Source organism: Lagenorhynchus albirostris, chromosome 7, assembly GCF_949774975.1.
Source record: "Lagenorhynchus albirostris chromosome 7, mLagAlb1.1, whole genome shotgun sequence".
NCBI lineage: Eukaryota > Metazoa > Chordata > Mammalia > Artiodactyla > Delphinidae > Lagenorhynchus > Lagenorhynchus albirostris.
In genome coordinates this window covers 5,071,377-5,094,863 of record NC_083101.1, presented here as the reverse complement: position 1 = coordinate 5,094,863, position 23,487 = coordinate 5,071,377, and the positions used below count along the sequence as shown (strand labels likewise).

At 48.0% G+C, this 23,487-nt stretch overlaps 1 protein-coding gene across 12 annotated transcripts in view; it reads right to left on the bottom strand.

Moving 5' to 3' along the window:
- Positions 1-23,487, bottom strand: part of RAPGEF1 (Rap guanine nucleotide exchange factor 1) — a 147,665-nt gene that overhangs the window by 68,316 nt on the left and 55,862 nt on the right. For 8 of the 12 annotated variants that reach the window (XM_060153994.1, XM_060153996.1, XM_060154003.1 and 5 more), the window contains exons 2-4: positions 7,487-7,626; positions 6,678-6,791; positions 1,752-1,930 (exon numbers count right to left, since the gene is read on the bottom strand). In XM_060153994.1, coding sequence (XP_060009977.1) covers positions 1,752-1,930; positions 6,678-6,791; positions 7,487-7,626 — 433 coding nt within the window. The remainder of the gene's footprint in view (positions 1-1,751; positions 1,931-6,677; positions 6,792-7,486; positions 7,627-23,487) is intronic. The other 4 variants (XM_060154000.1, XM_060154005.1, XM_060153998.1 and 1 more) reach the window with 1 other exon arrangement.

The following is a 23,487-nucleotide window of genomic DNA, read 5'->3' as shown; positions in this document are numbered from 1 at the left end:
ATTCTTCCAGGGCCTGCATGTCTAGAAAGTAACTTCCCAAGCAGAGTTGCTGGCTGACACTGCAGGAAGCGACAGTCCTAGCAGCAGCGCCCTGTCAACGCTGTTACAGGGCTCAGTGAGGGTGACTGTCCTGGACGCTCCCAAAGAGGCCTGGCACATGAGGGGATCCGCCCTCATTTCCCACAGCGCCGCCCGTCGGCGCCCTGGTGTGATCACACTCTGCTCACAGGACGGCTGGTCTCGTCCCTGCCGGGCACACTGTGCCCGCTGGCCTCAGTTCCTTTGCTCTTCTCCTTCTCCTGCCCCCACTGCCAATTCAAATCCTGCCCTTCCTATAGGTCCAGCTGCAGCATATCCTCCCCCAGGAAGTGCAACTCTTGTAAGTCTCCCTCCTTCAAAGTCAAACAGAGCTTCCACTCGGTACCATCAAATCAGCACTGTCATACAGTAGGGGAGTTGATTTTTTCAGATCTGAACTCTCCCACGGTAGGTCCATCCCATGAGAAGTGTATGAGAGCATTTCATGAAAGCTACCTGTGCGTCTGAAACCCAGCATACTGTTAAGCATGTTTCCTCAAAGGAGAACAGCCCCGGGCCTGTCTACAAGCTGGGCACTGGGCTACCTATTGGAAAAGCATGGTACTGGTCTCACAGAGTCCTCCATATGGAGCAACTGAACAAGGCACCAAAGGGACTCGCTTCCTCAGAGGCTTCTTGTACATGACAGCAGCCTGGCCTGGAAAGTGAAGACAGGGCAGAGCAAAGCCCTACCAACGCCTTATCCTTCCCCGCCAAGTGGCTTCAGTGAGCTTCCAGCCAAAAGACCACCATCTACAGGGGTCAGCAGAAGCTCCAGGGCAGAGAGCTTCTTGGAAATAAAGATACTGTTTTATCTCCCAGAAGAAGAAAACTATGCACTTCACTGTCAAGTTCTGAAAGCAGTTTACAAAAGCTTAGCCTCATGGGGCTACAAGGACACTAAACCATCTTGAGGAACTGAAACAGAGAGATGTTTATCCTGAACAGGTACCAGGGAAGAAAAACAACGCCAGCAGGCATCTGACAGCCTCTCAGGAAGAAGCTCCTGATAGGCTCTCGCTGAAGATTACATTTAATACTGCTTTCCTTTCTGTATTTAACAACAAACACAGGGGCAAGCCGCTCACTAACCTTTCAGAGGAAAACGAACTCTAGCAATAAAAGCATTACCCCACAAAAGCTGACTACACTTCCATACCTGGCTTCCAATGAATCCAGGTGCTGTTTGGGAGGACCTGGCTTGATACAATTAAATGTTTCACTAATCCATGCTCTAATGGGATTCTTCTCTACCTCTTTTGGCCTAATAATCTAAGCAGCCAAGGTCTCCAATAGGTTAGATATTGGCAGGATTTAATGTCATAATAAACTATGGTTAACATAGGGTACTGGGAAAAATGGGTCCAAATCAATGTGATTATTGCCAATGAGCTGGCTAGTACGAAAAAATAACCACAGACTTACAGCGTGGCTACATCCCTAGCAATGGTGGCGATCTTCCTCAGTGTTGAGGCCTCATGAGTAACAATGATGACCTCAACCTTGGAAGAATACCAAGCGACAGCCATGGGGTAGGGGTGGGGGCAGGGCGTGGGAGGGCTCCTTCTCCTCCTGGCACTCCTCCCTGGGCCTAGAAACACTGAGTGTGAAACGCCCCTGAACCAAGGTGCCACTAGGCCTCCACTGCTCTGACACAGCCCAGAGCAACTCACCTGTGCTGAATTCGAGGGTCGCTCTGCACCAGGGGTAAGATGGCCTCCAGCACCTTGCTGGCAGACCCTGGAAGCATCTCCAGTACCTTCTTATCAATAGCCATTTTGTCCACAATGGTCTTAAAGTAGCGCAAGGCACTGACAACCTCCTTCTCTTTCTCTTCCAGCCAGCTCAGGTTCTGAAAGGAAACGTTAAGAGTAAGGAGGGAGAAGAGAGATTAAAGGGAGCAATTTTAAAATAAATAAATAAAATAAAATTTCCTGCAAACTAGTTTGAGATTGACACCAATGGAAAAGGCTTCTTGCTGCAGAAAGCAAGCCAAATTGTTTTTCTAAGGATTGCAATCAGGATACAGAGGCTAGACTTGAAGGAAGAAGAAGGGGCTGACTGAGAAAGGTTGTTTAGATATTCCTAATTCCCTTCCCGGACAGAGACTGATTTGCCCTGGGGTCTCCGCCTCAACCACACTGAGAAGTCACCACTAAACTCAGTAAGTGTAGTGAGGACTAATTTGGTGATGGCTGCAGGATGCTTACAGAACCAACAGTTAAGTCCCAACGTGTGTATCTATCCAGTAAGTCAAATCAAGGCCTTTCAAGGTCCTAGGGGCTGTGTAAGACTGGTCAGAGGCATTAGTGCTCAGAATCCACTCTCCCAGGACTCCTCACTAGATTCCCACATTTGACCAGAGATGCAGCCCCTCTCAATGAAATGATATGGCTCTCCCAAAGGACCTGGAAACCCTAGGGTTAGAAGGGGCAGGACGTGCTGGGGTGAAAAGGTGAAGAAGCTGGACAGATGGCAACAATTCAATCACTACTCCTGCAGCATATGTGCTAACAGCACACAGGGTCCCTCTGCCCCTGAGGAAAGCCCGCCTAGGAGGAAAATAAAACACAGAGTCCTGTACTTCCCAGCACTCACATTCCCACACCCAAACCTTTTCTCCTTGACTGTGGGATACCTTGAATGCACAGACAGTGGGTAAACGCACCCCTTCGGTTTCTTTCTCCAACCTCTCCTTATACTGACCCTAATGTCAACAACCCAGGTCCCAGCTGGCTGGCAGGGAAAGGGAGATCAAGAATAATCTATAAAATGGATAAATCCAAAAATGGATAATCTACTCAAATAGAATTGATTACACGTCCAGGGCAAATTACGAGTGGTACGTATGAGGAAAACTGCCACCTGTGGGCTCTTTGAGGTCCAGAGAATATTCAAATAAAAACTACCGAGAACAAGAAGATAATTTCTAGAAAAAGTAGATTTAAAACTATATAAGGGCTTCCCTGGTGGCGCAGTGGTTGAGAGTCCGCCTGCCGATGCAGGGGACATGGGTTCATGCCCCGGTTTGGGAAGATCCCACATGCCACGGAGCGGCTGGGCCCGTGAGCCATGGCCGCTGAGCCTGCGCGTCCGGAGCCTGTGCTCCGCAATGGGAGAGGCCACAACAGTGAGAGGCCTGCGTGCCGCAAAAAAAAACCCAAAAAACAAAAAACAAACACAACTATATAAATATATAAAAAAGTGATACACAATGAAAAGTGATTATGATTCTGAACACCAGCTCTTTTAAAATAATGAGGAACGTCATTTTAAATAAAAAATTTCAATAGTGGATTTTATGGGAATATCAAAGGAAAAATATATAAATGGAATCAGGAAATAATTAGCTCCTTTCGTCAGACAACTTTCAAAAACCCGATCTGATCTGTCTCAGTGGGGGCACTTCCCAAGAGGTACCCTGCAGGCCACCATGATACACTTCTCCAAGGGAGGAAAAAGACACCCCTTCCCCATCTCCATCACTGTGGCCTCTTTGCTGTCACTTAGTTTTCTCTTCTCACTACCTGACACGTTTGTTTATTTACTGTGTGTTTCCAAGAGCCAGGCACTTGCTTCTCCACCTCGTGGCCCAGAGCGCTCTGCTTCGCCATGGCCTACACAGGGCTGAGAGGAACCTCAGTATGAAGGAACTCATGGTGCCTTGCAGACATCAAATGTGACTAAAACCACTCTGGCCAGTTGAGCAAGAGGACTCTGGCTACGACACTGCCATCTCAGCACATCAGGACGCGCAAGGAGCCAGCAGTGACAAAACGTTGGGGGGGAAGCAGGAAACATTTTAAGAAAATGTGTCACGAGGCTTGCTAGGGAGAAAGGGGCTAATCTGGAGATGGGAGCCGTCCAAAAGCGGCAAGGCACTTCACAGAAAAAAAGAGAACTCTCCTGTCATTTGCAGAGAGATCAAATGAGCCACTGAAGAGCCGGGCTGCCCTGGGCTCCTAATAAAGGAGCCGACAACCTGGCAGAGTCAGGTTTCATCCATTAACTCTCCAGCAAATTCCACTCCCAGAATTAATGGCCTCTGAACGCTGTGCATTCCCCTAGCCCATCAGCTGTTAAACTATGGCTTCTCGCAAAACACAGCCAGCAGTCGGAAGAGTTTACAATGAGACACCCAGACCGAACACCCCCAGGAACAGGGAACCTGAGGCCGAGGCCTCAGAGAGGCAGCTGCATCCACCTGCACACCGGCTCCTGCGTCAGGGGTTAGATGCCACCACTGGTGCAAACAAACCTGGAAACTACATGAGGCCAGCGGTGCTGGGGAAGGGCCTCGACCCAAAGGCACTGCTGGGCTTCAGGCTCCTCATCTGCAAAATGGGGAGAATAACGCCTGCCCTGGGTGATCTAAAGAGGTTCGTGTGGGGGGCTGGGTGAGAATGCATATGGAAGCACTTCATAAAATTAAGGAAGGAAGAGATTTTGATTAAGAAAACTTGGGCCAGAGCCCACACTCTCTGTATACTGGGAAGAGTGAAAGCTTGTGCACATGGTCAAGGTGAGGAGTAAGTAAGACGGCGCGTGAAATCACCCAGGATAGGGCCCGGGCAAAGAGAGACCTGTAGTAAGCTGTAGATGGATCCAAATCTATTTCTGTCTACCTGAGTTGCAATTTCCCATGTAATAACCTGGGGAAAATGAGAATATATATGGAAATACTAAGTCGTAAGACAGCTAGTAAGTGATAATTAAGGATGATGGCAAATGACAGAGTCGGCTAAGTTCACACACCCTGGCAGATTTCCCAACACTTCCTGTTCTGACTGTGGGCCTCCACCATGGGTTTATACTCACTTTGTCTCATGCAGGTGGCCTGGGGCAGAGCACAGTAATTCAACCCTTCTTAAAGGGCAATGACCAGAAACCAGGGTAACACTCTTCCTTGGGTGAAGATCACATCTATAGCTCCTTCCCAGAGAACAGTTTCTCAGCCATGGCACTGACATTTTAGGACAGAAAATCCTTTGTTGGGGTGGGGGGGGAGGCAGGGTTGCTGTGGTCTGTATTGTACGATGTTTACCAGCATCCCTGGCCTCCAGCCAACAGATGCCAGTAGCACCTGCTTCAATCTCCTAGTTGTGACAACCAAAAATGTCTCCAGACATTGCCAAATGTCCCCTGGAGTTTGCAGAAACCCCCACTAAGGAAAGGGTACTTGAGCATCAAATTTCCCCTATGACCTCTCTTGGACTGATGAAGAAAGGGGGAAAAATTCCAAGAAGTGAGCGGCTGAAACAGTTTCTTATCAGAGTTCACTAGCAAAACACAGTGGTTAGTAAATCATTTTACTCCGGGCTGCCTGGACTAGTGTCAGATGACAAGTGACACTCTTCCTGGCGTTTAATATAAAACCCAGTTCCAAGGGGTTGCTAAACAGATTGCAATAAAAAATAATTGTGGTACAGACCAAATCTTCCACTTTATTACTCTTCTTCAATCTGGAATTTAGATCAATCTGGCAAACACCGTATATTTCATTCTTGCTCTCTATAGCCTCTTTTTCTTAACAGATGGGGCAGGAAAAACGATTATTCAACAAAGACTCTGGACTTAAAACCTATTTTCTCCACTTTTAACTAGACTTTTAAGATATTCTGCTGGTCAACATAAAAACAAAAGTAGATACACTGCAAAATTCAAGAGTTATGTGTTTATATAACAGGGTAGTGTTTGCTAGTGGCATTAAATTGACAGCTGTGACAACAGTTCTACAAACTACACTGTGGACAGTCACTGAAGGGTTCAGAATCTACTTATCTACAAGGCTTGTCTTTATTTTACACTGCTGAGTTTAATTTTGTTTTTATGTTAAGTTACGTGTGGGAGCTAACATTAGATTTCTTAGATATTAAAAAATAAATTGACTTTCATAAAGAGTAACTGTAGCATCTAGAGAGTTTCGACTTGATGTCAGATGACCTGTGTTCAAATCTCAGCATCACTACTCTTCGTGTGACTTTGCCCAAACGTTTAATATCTCCATACTCCCAGCTTCCTTTTCTGCAAGATAAGTTTCCACCTTCCAGGGTTATAATGAGAATTAAGTGAGAGAACGAGTGTAAAGCACATAGCATGGGGCTAAAAAAGGCTTGGTACATGTTAGCGGCACAAAAGGTGTCCCTGGCTCTGAGAGCGCTGGTTCCGCACAGTATCATCACACTCACGAGTCTCGGGAGATAGTTAACAGAGTACCTTACACTTTAGATGCCCTTCCTTTTCTCAACTATCCAGATCACCTTAGCAACTCAAGGAAAGAACAGGTGGCCTTAAGAGATGAGATTCACCCACTTCCCCCGAACCCGTTGGACCCAAGCAGCACACCCAAACCAATCCCCAAAATCCCGGAGCTTTCGCCATGGAGTACTGAGCTCTCTCCAAAGGCCATGGGGGCTTGGATAAACTCTTACATTTATCCAAGGCTCCTTGGACTGTTTCCTGAACAATTAAGCCCACAGTTGCCACCCAGCTGAACACAATGATATTGCAATAGATTTTTTTTCCATCCCCAAAACCATGGGCCAGGATTCTGCAGTAGAGGGCAAGGCAAACCCAATTGTTCTTAACATCACACTGACCTTCTGCCTTTGAGACCTGGAAGCCACAGCACTGGTGGACATAAATTCTACTGCCTGCTGCTCCAGATCCAAGGGGATAGGGTAGCCCTCTGGTAGAAATCTGTCTGTTGCCTCCTGGAAGAGAGGAAACCTGGATTCCTACAGAGCTTGAAATGGCCGTTTTAGGCTGAAGGGAGGGGTTGATGAAAACCAACAGCTGTTCCAACACATCTGGCTTGACTGGCCCTGCTGAGGTTACTGGTGTTTGAGGACATCTTTGGCTGGGTTTCAAGGGTTTAGCAAGTTTCAGAGCATGGGCCCTAAAGCCGAATGATGGGTGTTCTGGACATCACGAATCTGTGTGTGTGTGTCTGTGTGTGTCTGTGTGTGTGTCTGTGTGTGTCTGTCTGTGTGTGTGTGTGTGTGTGTGTGTGTGTGTGTGTGTGTGTGTGTGTGTGTGTGTGTGTGAGAGAGAGAGAGAGAGAGAGAGTATGTGTGGGCAACGTGGGCCTCTCTGGGGCACAGAGGCAGCATCCTGGAGTGTGAACATGATGACCTGAGCTGTTTTAAATGCCCAGAGGATGACACAGCTGGAAAAGAACTGTTCTAGCCAACCAAGCTTGACTCTGATTAACAGGAGAAACACTCAACCATCCTAAAGGTTCATATTCCACAGGGACAATGAAAGCTCCGCCTGGAGCCGTGGAATGCTATGGAATAGGTGTTCTGTACTGAAAGTTCCATCCCCAGGGAATAAACTTAAAAAACAGCACAAACTCATTGCTCAAAGCAGGTGAAGTCCAGGAGAAACACCTAGACAGTCAGCTTACTTTGTTCACAGGCTTCTCTGGAATCTTCACAGACACCTCAGCTGGTTTTCCCTTCTTTGATGGCGTTCTCTTGATTTTGGGTGAGTGGAATTTGTCCATCAGCTTCATGGTGAAGGAGGAGAGATGAGAACGCTGAGAGTCTGAAAACAAAGAAGGTAATGATTTTTAGAGGTACAGTGGGAAGAAGCTGTGGTTCTTTGACCTTTTGTGGAAATGAGCACCGTCCTCAAACAAATCTTTCCCCCTAGCTGTTCAGGGTTACAAAGAAAAGGAAATATGGATCCATTAACCATTTCTGCTTGCATGTTTCAATTTTTTGCAATTTCCATCTAGTCTAGGTTGAAAGCAGTCAAAATGGCTTTGGAAAACGAACGTGCAAATATTTCCAAGTGTCCTTATAGAGTTTGTCTGATGATCTAACCAATGTCCAAGGGAACCGGCTAAGATGAAAGAATACCAAAGTAGAATCACAGAAGTGCTGGATGTAAGAACTGGAAAGGAAGGCCTGTTTGAATCAACTTTCTCGTTTTCTGGTTTAGGGAACTGCAACAAGTGACATGGGTAAGGCCTCAGAGCTGGCAGTGGAGACTGAAACAGAACGAAGGTGTTTGAAACCCTCGGGGACACAGTGAAAGACTAAGTGGTTTCTCGCCAAGATCAGGAACAAGATGAGGGTGTCCGTTCTTACTACTGTCATTCAATTTTGTACTCTCTTACTCCAATAAAAGCCATCCAGATTGGAAAGGAAGATATAAAACTATCTCTATTTGTAGATGACATAATCTTGTATATGAAAAATCCCAAGCAATCCACTAAGAAACTACTAGTACTAATAAACAAATTTAGTGGGCTCCCAGGATACAAGATGATATACAAAATCACATGCAAGATCATATACAAAAATCAGTATTTCTATACATTAGCAAGGAACATATAAAAAACGAATGTCTAAAAAGCTTCCATTCACAATCATCAAAAAGAATAAAATACTTAGGCATAAAATTACACTTAAGTGAAGTACTGATATGCTATATCGTGGATGAATCTTGAAAACATTATGCTAAGTGAAAGAGGCCAGTCACAAAGACCACACAGTGTATGACTCCATATAACTGAAATGTCCAGAACAGGCAAATCTATAGAGATAGAAAGTAGATTAATGGTTGCCTAAGACTGAAGAGAGTGGAGAGGGACGGAGAGGGGCTGCTAGTGAGTAAGAGGTTTCTTTTGGTGGGGGATTAAAAGTGTTCTAAAATTAGAATCTGGTGACCATTATACAATCCAGTGAATTACTATAAAAAAAAACTTGAATTCTACACTTTAAAGGAGTCTGTTATGTGAATTATATCTCAATGAAGCTGTTAAAAAAACTAACCCAATGAGCAGCCTTCCTTCATTTACCACCCGCCATTTACCATAGCACTTTCTAGTGTTTGAAACCATCTTATTAAATTATTTACTTATGTGTTTATCTCCTCACAAGAATGCAAACTCACTGAAGGCTGTACCTGCCTTGTTCAAGCCTGCATCTCCAGTGCTAACATGGTACCTGGCCCATAGAAGATGCTCAGGAAACATTAATTCAACAAATGAACAAATCAACCAACGAAAAAATACCCCACGAGGGCTTCCCTGGTGGTGCAGTCGTTAAGAATCCGCCTGCCAATGCAGGGGACATGGGTTCGAGCCCCGGTCCGGGAAGATCACACATGCTGCAGAGCAACTAAGCCCATGCGCCACAACTACTGAGCCTGCACTCTAGAGCCCTCGAGCCACACTGAAGCCTGTGTGCCACAACTACTGAAGCCCACGCACCTAGAGCCCGTGCTCCACAACAAGAGAAGCCACTGCAATGAGAAGCCTGGGCACCACAACGAAGAGTAGTCCTTGCTTCCTGCAACTAGAGAAAGCCCACGTGCAGCAACAAGGACCCAACGCAGCCAAAAAAAAAAAAACCCCAAAAAAAGGACTGCTTCTTTAGGCAATGTCAGAAATTCACAGGAAATACTTGAAATTGATTGAAAATTAGGGAGAACGTGATCCTATGCAATGGAAAAAGAAGTATCTGTATTTTTTTTTTTGGCTGCGTTGCGTCTTTGTTGCTGCGCGCAGGCTTTCTCTAGGTGTGGTGAGTGGGGCCTACTCTTCATTGTGGTGCGCGGGCTTCTCACTGCAGTAGCTTCTCTTGTGGAGCGTGGGCTCTAGGTGTGTGGGCTTCAGCGGTTGCAGCACGTGGGCTTCAGGAGTTGCAGTGCGTGGGCTCAGTAGTTGTGGAGTGTGGGCTCAGCAGTTGTGGCTCACGGGCTTAGCTGCTCCGCGATATGTGGATCTTCCCAGACCAGGGCTCAAACCCATGTTCCCTGCATTGGCAGGCAGATTCTTAACTACTGCACCACCAGAGAAGTCCCCTATCTGTATTTTTTAAATAAAAAATACACTCCCTTTCAATCTTCCCACCAATTAAGTACGAAAATACCAAAAAACAAAAAACCTTCCAAATAAATGACACAGCACCTTGTATTATAGGTATGTCACTGTGTCTACTAGTGTTGCATATGACTTCATAGGGCCAAAGTTCAATTCTTTTGTCAAAGACCTTCCAGGTGGCAGGCAGGATCAGATAAACGATCTGCCCTTTGCAATTATCTAGGAACCCACTGCACTCTGGACCAAAGACAAAAAGCCAGGGCCTGACCTTCGTTCATAAGCGGAGTCAAACCAAACACAGCTTCACAGCTGTCTGTCTGCTGGCCAGAACTGCAGAAAGCCCTTCTTAGAGCCCCAGTGTGGACACAAATCCACAGGAAGCTCATGCACCTCTCTCCTCACCTGGAACGGCTCAACGCAGGGTCGGAGGGGCTCTCGGCACCAGTCCTCAAACGCTGCATCACCCCTGGGATTCCAAGCAGGTAAACTGGGATGGTGTGATTGCTCCAGCTCCCCTCTTCCCCTTCCCCACCCAAGCAGGGTGGGCCCCATGTACAGTTTATACTTCCTTCTTTATAATTCGAAATGATGTGACCAGTCTAATAATTCATGTGGTAGTTAAGAGGGTGAGCTTTGCAGTCAGTCTGTTTGAGTCAACAGACTTCAGCGGCATCTGTCCAAGTCTTAAGTTTCTTTGTCTGGAAAATGGGGCTGATAACATTGTTCTAGAAACGGCTGATGTGATGTAGGTTAAATGAGATGCTGCTTGTGGGCAACGTGGTGAGGTACTCAGCCATGTGCTGGGCACACAGTACCTGCTCAATGCAGGGAGCTAATTAACCTAACTATATGATTTGGATGGGTAGCAAGTCTGACCAAACTTTGAATTCTTACTTCCCAACTGCTTACAGATCTGAATCAGGATACTCTGCAGCACTGAACATCTGACCCACCATCCCGAGGAACTGAGGGCCTTACACATGCCCCTCTCCTCTTCCTTTAGTCCTGACCAGAAGTTCATCTGTGTCCCTCTCTGGTGCCTCCTTCCATATTGCCTTTATTGCTGCCCCCATCCCCTCCTTCGGATGCTGGCCTCAGCATCCCGAAAGTCTCAGCACATCCCTCGCCAGACAGGTTCCCCAAGTCAGATGTTAGGGTGTGACTTCCACCCTGGCAAGCAAGACTGAAAGCGGGGCAAGAAAAGGAGACACGAATGGGGAAGTAAAGGCAGGATGCATGATTTCTTTGGTGGTCAAAAATGTTCAGAGACATGGGCTGGGCGAGCCAACTTCCGCCTCCTCTGGTCTGCTGCCCCGAGTTGCTATATGGGTAGGCAGGGGGCCGAGGGACTGGCCAGATTCACATCTCTGCCATCATGACCAGGGTGGAACTAGGGTAGGCAAACAAGGTATGGGGGCTCCCCAAAACCCCTGATCATGACCCAGGGGTCAAGTAAGGACACCTCCACCTGAGAGCAAACAGAGCCCAGGAAGTATATCACAACATACTCTCTCAACCTCTGCTTTGCCAAGCACAGCCTGAGACTCTGGTCTGTCTTGGTGCACAGCGGGGAATCCACATCAGCATTTAAAGAAAGTGTTATATCCACCAATAAATCTCTCTCCTTGTAGTATTTAACAGCCTCAGAGCAGCCAGCTCTAGCACAAGATGTGATAAATCAAGTGGAGGAAGCAGGTTCTTTGTAACGACAACCAACCTCCTCAAGCCTGGAAATCAAGGACAGCACTAACTAGGGAAGATTTTGACTTGGAGGCTGCTTGTCACCTTTTCCTTGAAACAACAGCTTAGCAACACAGATTTCAACACAGGTTTCAGGAGACTTGCAAGGTCACTCAAACTATGCATTTCAGTGCTGATAAAGCACTATAATGACCAGTGACAGCAGAGTGGAAGGAAGCAAAGGTGGCAGCTATGTTGGGGTAATCTTGCCAACAGTACCCCCCCACACACACACTTCCTGCCCCTCTTCTCACATTCCTCATGTGTATCAATCATCTTGGGTAGAGGGCAACGCTAAAGAGATACTCTCACACTACTACAGAGTTTCAGGTGACTTTAATGACCACTCTCTGACTTTTCACTTGGGAAGTTGTAAATGTATGTGTTTAGATATTTTCTAGTACTGAAATTAAAACAAAATTTTGAAAGATTTCATAATACACATGTACAACTTACAGAGAATTCATCAAATCCACCAACCCAGACGATCAAAGAGAAGCGTGAGCAATGACGAATATCTGCACCATCCAACGTGACAGTCACTGGACTACTGAGCACTTGAAATGTGCCTAGTGTGACTGAGAAACTGAGTTTTTATTGAAATGTAATTAAACAGCCACACGAGACTGGTGGCTGCCGTACTGGACAGCACGGCTCTAGAAGCAGAACATTAGCAATCTCACTGCTGCCACCACATGCTCCGTCATAATCATATCTTTCTTCCCGACGATGGGTAACCGTGGTTTTGATTTTTGTGCTTATCCATCCCTTATTTTTTAGAAAATTTTATTATTTAGTTTATTTATTGATTTATGGTTGCGATGGGTCTTCGTTGATGTGCAGGGGCTTTCTCTAGTTACAGTGAGCAGGGGCTACTCTTTGTTGTGGTGCACGGGCTTCTCATTGCAGTGGCTTCTCTTGTTGCGGAGCACGGGCTCTAGGTGCGCAGGCTTCAGTAGTTATGGCTCGTGGGCTCTAGAGCACAGGCTCAGTAGTTGTGGCACACAGGCTCACTAGTTGTGGCGTGCGGGCTCTAGAGCGCAGGCTCAGTAGTTGTGGCACGTGGGCTCAGTAGTTGTGGCTCACAGGCTCTAGAGCACAGGCTCAGTAGTTGTGGTTCACAGGCTCTAGGTGCACAGGCTTCAGTAGTTATGGCTCACGGGCTCCAGAGCACAGGTTCAGTAGTTGTGGCACACGGGCTCAGTAGTTGTGGCACACGGGCTCAGTAGTTGTGGTGCACAGGCTCTAGAGCGTGGGCTCAGTCGTTGTGGCACATGGGCTCAGTAGTTGTGGCTCATGGGCTGTAGAGCGCAGGCTCAGTAGTTGTGGTGCATGGGCTTAGCTGCTACGTGGCATGTGGGATCTTCCCGGACCAGGGCTTGAACCCGTGTCCCCACATTGGCAGTCGGATTCTTAACCACTGCGCCACCAGGGAAGTCCCCCATCCCTTATATTTTGTCATAGTTTATATCTATAAGTACAGTTTAATGTATAGGTTTGTGAAGTTAACTTAAATGGTATTTCATTGTAAATGTTCCTATGTTCTTGCTTTTTCACTTAGTTGTAGGTCTGACGTTTGGCCAGGTGAAGTGTATATAAGTGCTTTTGTTTTCAGTGCTGTGAAGTTCCACATATAGCAGTTTTACTTACCCCCTCCCTGCCAGTGAATACTGGGTCATTTTCAGCGTTTTTGCTTTTATAAACAACACAGCAATGGACCTTCTCATACTTGCCTTCTGGAGCACATGCAAGAGCTTTCTGTGACTAGAACCGCTGGGCTACAGAGTACACACAGCATCTCATTCCATGGATGTTGCCAGATGACTCTCCAAAGGGTCTGTGCCACTCTGCAGCCCCAAGGGCAAGGTTGAGTCCCAGCTGCTCTCCCCACACCTGGGCTTGCCAGACTTGCACACTTTTCGATAGGGCCATAGCTAAACAAAGGAAACAAAAGCCCTCCTTCCCATGGAAATGCTTTAAATTGGTGTATCTTACTGTGTTCTATCAAATCTGCCAGAACAACTTCAAAGCTCATGGACAGAACTTAAGTAAAACCCTCAACCACCACTTAGTACGGCATTTATACCAAGGAGGGTCTGGAACTCCCAATGACCAATCTGCTAGTCATTTCTGCCAGAGGAGGAAAGCTTACATGACCTCACAATCAATTTCTGTAGAGATGGCCGCGACGTTACTAAGAGCAGCACTCTCCTGGGCAACCATCACAGGCTGCAGACAGGCTGTCAGATGAACGTCCTTCTCTACCCAGGGGGAGAGAGAACAGGCTGGAGGAGAGGCACGTAGCCTGCTCACAAAATCATGTCTGAAGCAAAACCAAAAACACACCAAAGCCAAACCAGTTTCTTCCAAGTAGTCTGCCAGGTGTTCAATATTTCATTCTTAAATTTTCAATTTGCCCCTTGGCCAGGCTTAACAACGATCTCTGCTTGGTGCTGACAAATGTACACATCAACTGGCCTTTCAGACGTCATTTGTAGCAGCAGCTGGGATCCCAACTTAGCAGTGCTTTCTGTCAGGGCTTAATTTCGCCATGGATGGGGGGAGTCTCTACATATCAACCATACAAGGGACCACAAAGTCAGGGTCAGGGTGGACAACACTTTGAGGCAGTTCCTTGGGAGACACGGTGGCTGCTCGTTCTTCGTACCGACGGTGTGCAGGGCGCAGAGCTGGGCACTGCAAGGATGCCCGCTCATCCGCGCACGAGTTCTGGTTGCACACTTCCGCTTCCTTCATCCACACCATTTCCCAAATGTGTTAAAAGGACAACTAGGGTGGAGAAGTGACACGAGGACATTAGGAAGAACTATTTTAAACATAAGGACTTCAGATTTTTTTTTTTTTTTTTTTGCCGTATGAGGGCCTCTCCCTGTTGTGGCCTCTCCCGCTGCGGAGCACAGGCTCCGGACGCGCAGGCTCAGCGGCCATGGCTCACGGGCCCAGCCACTCCGCGGTATGTGGGATCTTCCCAGACCGGGGCACGAACCCGTGTCCCCTGCATCGGCAGGTGGACTCTCAACCACTGCGCCACCAGGGAAGCCAGGACTTCAGATTTTTAAAGGTGTGTTTGCTTATCTAGAATCGTACAGACTGTAATGTGAAGACAAAGACAGCGCGAGAGTGAGTGGGTCGCGGGCACGGCAGGCGGCCCGCGGGCTCTGGAAGCAGGCAGTTGGTGTTCTCACTTCCGCGTGGCCTCTCTGAGCTGAAGGTGCCTCGCCTGTGGAGCAAGCATAACCACAGGACCGACCTGCCCGGGTGGTTGTTGCGAGGGTTAAGCGTGAACCTGCATGTGAAGCATTTAGCAAAGGACCCGATATACAGCAAATGCTCAGTACACGGCACCCGTTGCCGTTACGGGATAACACCGCCAAGCCTCTGCCAACACTCAGTATGGCAAAGGCTAAAAATAATCCCAGCCTAGTAGAGCGCAAAGTAACCTGATGCTTCATTTTTTCCAACAACTTCCATATTAAAAGATCCTCTTTCTTACCTAATATAGAACTATTCGTGTTAGGGAAAACAGGGAAAATAATTTCTCTAGTTCTGCAACACCAAAGGCTCTTTTGACATGAAAATCTGTTCATGTTACCCATTGGTTCAGGAAGTCGACTGATAGCTATGATGCTGCTGTGGGTGCTGATGGAAATATTAAGCATATCCTTTTTTCTTTTTTCAGTAACAAAAGTAAAACAACCTCATTATAAAAATCCAAGCACTGTAAAAATATATAATCTAGAAAGTGAAAATCCCTCATAACTCCACGTATGGCAGAGCTGAAATATCTCCCTGACTTGCTTTTTCCAACTGAGCGATATGCTGTGGGCATTTTCCCATGTGAGCACAGTTAACGGGTGAATAATGTTCTGCTGAAAGGCCAACCACACACAGGCCACCAGTCTCCTGACTGATGGTTCCAGTTCCTAGCCCTTGCCCTTCAAACAACAGCACATGGAAGAACCCCCTCAGGCTTAGCCCTCTGAGCACCTGTCTGAGATAGGCTCCTAGAAATGGAACTGTTAGGCCAAAGGGCATAAGCACTGAAAACCTGCTAAGAGACCACGCAGCTGCCTCGAGCTGGAGGCAGGCCAGCAGGGACTGTGCCAAAGAGTGAGACTCGGGGCGCAAGCAGAAGAGGTGGGGTGCAGGAAAGAGACCAGGCCTGGGGGCCCCTGCCACCTACAGAAGAACCCAGGCTTCACCGTGGATCTGGGCTCAACTCCGACAGAGCTACCAGTTTTGCTTTACTTGCATAACAGGTAAGGATTAAAAGCAGATTCAGAATTGAACAGACACTTCACAAAAGATGAAATCCAAATGGCCAATAAACACACGACAAGGTGCTCAGTTCTATTTGTCATCAGGAAACAATAAATTAAAACCATGAAGCAATACTACGACACACACACACCAGAATGGATAAAAAGAAAAGAGAGGAAATACTAAGCACTGGTGAGGATGAAGAGGTACGGGCACCCTCCCTCCATTGCTGCGGAGGGCAAGGCAGGACGAGAGCAGAGCACACGCTTCCTGGAGGCCCAGGATTAAATCTTATTCATTTTGGAATCCGGCACGTAGCCCCGAAACCCGCACACAGTGAAAATAAATAAATGATTGTTAGTAAACACAAAGACAAAAGAATCAATGAATGAATTCTGCAACAACTAACAACTACTACATTCAACCAATACCAGAGAGTAATATCTGATTAGTGATGTAGACAGGACGGTTTATACTGATTTTTAATACAATTCTCTAAGGAATGCCAACACGTGAGTCAGAGACAACTCAATCAAGAACTTTCTCTGCTGTGGTGGTTCAGTTTGGGTCATCTGGGTTAAGAGAATGTTGTTCAAGCCACTTCCAGGGAGAAGACAAGAGAGAAACCATACCTTTCCGTCTCCCCATCTAGGTCTTCAGAGGACAATGGACTCCCTGGGCCAGTACTATCTAACAGAAATACAACAAGAGCCACATATGATTTTAAACTAACCTAAATTATCCATAATATTATAATTTCAATATGCAATTAAATAAAAACCATCAACAAGACATTTTACTCTTCTTTTTCTTTCATGCTAAGTCTTCAGAATCCAGTCTCCAGCTGGACCAGACACATTTCCAGCACTGCTGCAGCTCAAGGCCCTGGGAGTGGCTGGCCCTCCCCACCCCTGTGAGGAAGGCTGGTCCACTGGTCTCTTGAAAGAAAGCACCTTGGGCTGGTTGGATTCCAGTGCTTCTGGACTGTGCCGCTGAGGTCTTTAAGGGTGCTTTGCCTCCCCCGGAAAGGCAGACAGTGTACAGCTGCAGAAGGGCCCACCACAGGGGGACCCCTCACCCCCAGGCTGGGCTCCAGGGCAGCACATGAGTTCCAGGCTCTGAGGCCCTCCACTAACCACTGCCTACGTGGAGGTACTGCAGGATCTCATTCTACCCACCACGTGGTACAGGGACAGAGAGTGAGGAAACCTGCTGTGCAAGGCGGGAGGTGTAGGGCAAAGGAGGTAGACTTTGTTTGACCAGAAGGAATTTCTGACAATCATCGCTTCCCAACAATGCAAACCGATTTTCTTCGGCAGCAGGGACCAAGGACATTCATGCTGGCAGTGACATCATGTCCTCTGTTATGATTTGGGGGCAAAAGGAGTGACACTGACCTCCACACATGGCCAAGGACAGCCCTGTGAACTCATTCCCACCCCACCTGCAGCTCTAAGTGAAACACTCTCAATGTGTGTCACTCTGAGTAAGTTGCCCACTGGGGCCTCACTTTTCTCATTTATAAAATGGGAATAATGACCCTTACCTCACCTCATGGTGCTGTTATAAGGCTGTAGTAAAGTGCGCCACGTAACGTCACTTAGCATGGTACTGGCACTTCGCAAACATTAAATAAATGTTACCTGCTGTTACCCAAATGTTCCCAGGTAACTGTCACCATGCTGAATGGGCAATTATTATTTTTTAACACTGTAGAATTTTTAAATAGAGGAGATAATTCATTGAGCCGGTGCTCTTATGATTTGAGCATTTTTCTACATGTGTGTTTTACTTTAATTTAAAAAAAGTTGTAGTAAAAAAAAAAGAAAGGTAGAGCAGAGATGAGAGGAGCTGGACTCTTGGTGATGTTGTCTGGGCTGTTAGATACAGTTTTACTTGTCTGAGGCTCAACTGCCTCTCAAATTCCAGCAACTTGGAAAAAAAGAAAAGAAAAAAGTAGAAAAAGAGGAGAATCCAGTAACTAAAGTACCCTGTAGGATTTAAATAGAAGCCCAGCCTCCGCCAGGTAAACTTCTGATGTGAACAAAGCCTAGAGATGACCTCCTGGGGAGCCCCCCACCCCCTACCTGTCAGAGAGGGCACTGAACAAAGAGTTTCCCAACACTTACTCCTATGATAAAAAATTCGTCAAATAACGAACAGATATCCCATGAGACGAAAGGGGACCCTCTGGGATTGAGAGCTGCTTCCCTCCTGGAGCCCAATCAAGTGGCTAAATCAGCAGCTTGTGTGTGTAAACACCCTATTGGAAGCCAGGCCCTGCCCAGGGCCATGCTCACATCAACACTGGATGGGAAGGATTCTTACCACCCTTTGGCAAATGAGGAAACCAAGTCACAGGGGCCTAATCCCCCACCTCCCACCCCCAGAACACGCACACACTCATCACAGACAAGGCAACTGTAGCCCTAACACGTGCTGTGAACCACTCAAGGTCAGCCTGTCCCCAGGGTGGCCTACTCCCAAGGAAGGATTTTTTTTCTATGACTGTTTGGAATTGACCCAGAGATTCTTAAGGGCACAGGCTTCACAGACTTCCAGAGATGTAAATTAGTCATTTCTCCAGAGTGTTATTTCTAGAGACGAGAGAGGAGAGAGAGAGGGAGAGAGATCAGTTTATTCCGAGTAAACATACCAACACGCTGGGCAGAAAGCAGGCAGGGCCGAAGCACATCACATCATCAGGAGCCCAGCTACGACAGGAAGCAGGTCCACCCTAACCTTTGTCCTTTAGGTGGAGCTGTCTGGAGCAGCCTCTGTCCCTCAGAGGAACTTGGATGTTAGGACCGGTGCCAGTTCAGAATTCAAACAACGCTCCTCAAGGGCAGCTGAGCCTACTGTGTAGCACGGTGTCGCCCGCCCAGCAGCCCGAGGTGGGGGCAGGAAGTCGTGTCTGTGAGGCACCAGGCCCAGCACGGGGCACCACAGCACCACGGCTGCAGCAGATGGCGGCTCCATCCACTTCAGCTGCTCTAGGCCCAGCTAAGGGACCCCCGAGGACTCATGATTTGTCAGGCCACCCTCTGGGCTTCCAGAGGAAAAACAACATGTGCATTTGTCAGTGAGCACATGTTCACTTGTTTATTTCCCAGGCAACAGGAGAAGGAGCTGGGAGTCACAACCCCAGCAGTTTGGGACACTGCTGGGATTTCTCGCTGGGCAAAGTTCGAAGAAAGAGAAGGGACAAGGGTCACCTGTAAACTGCCCTCCCTTCCCTATCACCTCAGAGAAACAGGGTGCATCAGATAATGCAAGGCAGGCACAAACGGCGCCCTCATTCATTTACTCACTCATTCGTTCCATACATATTGATATGCCAAGCATTTGCAAAGTGCTGGTGTCAGAAAAAGGAGGACACAGCTCCTCCCTCCAAGGAGCCCCTAATCTTGTGGGGGAGACCCAGGAAAATCCTCAGTCCTGATGCAGCAAGGACTCCTGGGATGCAGCCGTGCAGAGTAAAGGCAGGACGCTTCCAGCTGCTCACAGCCCGCTCAGGAGGAGGACGGCTCCTGGTGCCGGTGGAAGCGCCCTAGAACCCGCGGGCTTCGAGTGAAAACCCAGCCTGCTCCCCAGGGCACGAAAAAGGGCTGAGACTACAGGCTTTGGACGTTTCACATGGGGACCAATGAAAAACAGAGTCGGCAAACAGGAACTGGTTTGGAAAAGGCTGCAAGAAACTCTGAAGGACACAGAGGAATCTGAAAATGACCACTTCTCCAAAGACGCACTTCTGGCTTCCCAGGCATGGGGGTGGGGGTGGGGGTGGGGGTGGGAGGGGGAGGGGGCAGGTATGCAGGAGAGGCAGCCTTTGCTCTCACCCAAGCAGAGGCAGCGCATTTTCTCCGGAGCAAAACGAGAGAAGGCTACTCGGCTGCTCCTTGACAGACCCTGCCCCTCTGCTCCTGTGCCTCAAATACATCTGCGGCCAGGGCTCTGTTCTCACAAGAATGTCTTATCATGTCGGTTCATGCACGCATGGGGTAAAAAACAAACCCCACTCCGCTCTATACATTCAGAATCAAGCACTGATCAATCCCAGTCTCTCCGCGGTAAGGACCAAGGTGGTCCTGGTTGCCCTGCTTCAGAGGCCCCACTCCCCACCAGATGCCAAGTGAGCGGTGGGCTCTCAGCTTCCATGAAGTGTGGGAACTTGAAAGGATCTGAGTCTACTGACAGCGGAAGCCGAGGCCCTGGGAACTGATTTCCCGCCAGCCTAGGACCCAGGCCTCCTGAACAAAGCCGGTCCAGGGCTCCCTCCTCAGTAATGGCTGAGAAGTATCAACCAGCTTCCAGTCATTTCTCTTCCTCATGGGACAACTTCAGCATAGTAAGTAAAAATGCAAAGAAGACAGAACGTGAGACAGCCGCTCCAGTGCTGGGGACACCCACCTACTCTCTGCTCATGAATTACTTCAGCCACAGATGGTCTAACCACCCACCAGAGGCTCTGAGCGGCCTCGAAAATCTGACGTCAGGCTGGTTTAGTTAAAGCCAGAATTTCATTAGCTTCCAGCCTGAAATCCAATCCAATTTGTTTCCAGTCAGATGTATGGGCCCCCGTGTACAAGGTACTGCAGACACCACGTGAAGCTGGCAACAGCAACACAGCAATAGCTGGGTCCATTGCTTGCAGGGAGTGCCCAGCACCACCCAGGCACTCTATGGGTCTGTCTCAGCTAATCCTCACCGTGACTCTCCAGGGCAGGAAAACTGAGGCTGAGGAACAAGGGACAGACTGGATCTGAACCCGGTGCAGCTTCACACACCAGGCACGCAGTCTCCAAACTTAGTAGAGAGAGAAGGGAGTTAAGTACCCTAAAGATGGCTCAAATGAAGCAGAGTACAGGTTCAGAGGAAGGAGGGCTCGTGTGCCCCACTCGTAACAATCCAGTGCCCATGGGTGCAGGGCCCTGTGCTCGCCTGCGAGCACCACTGCCCTGCCCCCACCCCGGCCGACTCAGATGCACATCTCAGCGTGGGCTCCTCTTCCTCTTTTTTAAGCCGGAGCCCAGCAAATATGCCGTGTATTAGATGTGTTCACAACTCTGATCACCAGGGAAGCAAGTCACCACAAGAGTAGAAGAAAAGACTTTCAGGCCAGTACTGCTTGTAAAGGTGAATCACACCCTTCTGGAAAAGTCCAAGACCAAGATGGCTCACGCACAGCATCACATCAAAGATGTGGCCACCTCCTGGCCGTGCTAGCACCTGGGCTAAAAATACCCTCAGTGATGAAATCTCAGGCACAGTCCCTTAGCCTAAGGGAGAGAGGCCGAAGTTACACACTGAGTCTTTCAATTTGGGAGGTGGGATTACGGATGGAACCGAGACACTATTTTTAAACAACAGGTTGCTGAAGAATACATATTTTAGTGACTGCTGGAGTTGCCAACATTTGGCTAGAAAGCATTGGAAAGGGGATTTTCTGAAGTCAAAGAGGCCTCTCAGTTCTCAAGGAATTTATACCTTTACAGTCTGTGATAAATAACAAATGGCCTCACAATATGTATTTCTAAAAGACAGTTCCTCAGTGGTGGCCAGCCCCTTTCCTGGATCTTGGACTCAGCCAAACAACATTCCTCTAACTCTCTCTTGTTCAGAACTCTCCAAAAACCTACCCCACCCCAGTGAGTGCCTTTCGTAAAAATCCAATTGCCTCATTCTAGAATCCTCAGAGCAGGAAACTGTGTGCATTTTTTGAGAAGACATCTCATTTTCCCTTGTTCTCCCTCAGCAGCCGTATCCTTTAAGTGTCCTAGAATTGAAGTTCTTTTTAAAGGACCAAATCTTTGCACAGGAGGCGGCTTCCTGCCGATTGTCTAAAGGCCTCCATCTCAGCAAGCCAAGAAGGAAGAACACGCACAGGCCACATGGCGAGGGGAAGGCAGAGGCATGTCTTCTCAAAGTCGGCTGTCTGCGTTCAGAATTCACTTTTCCAGTGGAACAGTATTAAAAACCGAGCTCAGGCCCTGGCCATGGAGCACAACGTGGCTCCTTCCACCAGCCAGATGCTAAGCATTTGGAACCATAGAGGGTCCGTGGTTGAACAGGAATGTAGGCCCTGCCCTCAAGTGGTTTATCAGCTAACACGGAAGTAAAGCTGTACACCCAGGGCTCCAAAACACAGCAGAGCGAGACAGCTGCTGAAGAATTAAAGGGTTTACTTCCTGACATAGCCACAAAACATTCATGAAGGAAGCCCTGGAGTTTTAAGCCAAGCAGACACTGCAGAATCCAGCTGTGAAAAATGCAAAGGGATGAGGGTTGACTTGGGTGAAAAGGCATCCTTGAGAGACGAAGCTGAGTGGGCCTTGGCTACACAGGGGGGCAGATGTGTGGTCTGCTCTTCCTGCTAATGTTTACTGCAAGTCACAACCCACTAGTAGGTCCCCAAATCAATTTCCTGGATCAAAACATGAAACAGAATACAAAATATCAGAGGGCACTGCAGATAGTAAGGCTAAATATTTCATGGAACTTATTTCACTTACGACCAACTTGACACGCTAAAGACCCTTCTCCCTGGGGAGCACGGGGTAGAGAAACCCTCTCACTAGGACAAAGAGGAGCCACAGGTCAGGGGTCCTGTAGGGCAATCAAGACTGCAAATCTAGTCTGTACCCGAAGTCACCAGGACACTGGCTGAGCTTCCTGACCTGGGTCTGGAACTAAGAATCATGCACAGGTGTAGCGCCAATAGGTGGGTCATTTCTAAGGTGGAGGCTTACCAGTAGCTTTCAAACCTTTTCTGACCACAGTAAGAAATGTATTTTATTTTGCAATCAAGTACACGAAGTATATCAAAAATCTACAGGTTTTAAATTCTCTTTCACTTTTTAATCCACTGAGTCGATTCTACAACCAGTGTTTTAATCCCTCCCCGGATGGTGAGTAAGGAGCAGTGGGAGGAACCGTGCGGCCAGCGGCGGTGGCATCACCGTGACCTGCAGCTGCTCAGAGTGCTGGCTCTCCACCCAACCTGGACCTATCGAATGGAGGTCTATGCGGAAGGGACCCCGGAACTGGGGCTTTAACTAGTCCTCCAGGTAACTCTGCAGCACACTCACGTTTGAGAAGCACTGTTTTGGAAGACAAAGATCTGGGGGAAAGCAGTCAAACTGATAAGAAACTCCAAATCTTGGGCCAAAGAGGGGGAGGGGCTGACTGCAAGCCCAGCAGAGCCAAGTGCACACATGAAGTGATAGGCAGGCAGATCCTCTGACTCTGACAGAAGGGGAGGGTCTCATCTCAGATCAGAACATTCCTCAGGATAAGCCCCTCCTGATGGGGAGATGGATTTGTAAATGCTGTACCTAGAACAGACCTGCATTAGCACAGCCAGGGGGCCTGGGGGAAAGGGGTGACCACCAGTCTCAGCTGACAAATTCCAACCAGCCACCCCAAGCAAGACTCTTTAGCTACAAGGCTCAGAGCACAAGTAAGACGATAAACAAAACAGGACCTACCGTGTGCAGAGCTCTCGGGACACGTGTTTCACGCGGAACTGGTGACCGAAGTGATCAACCACTGCT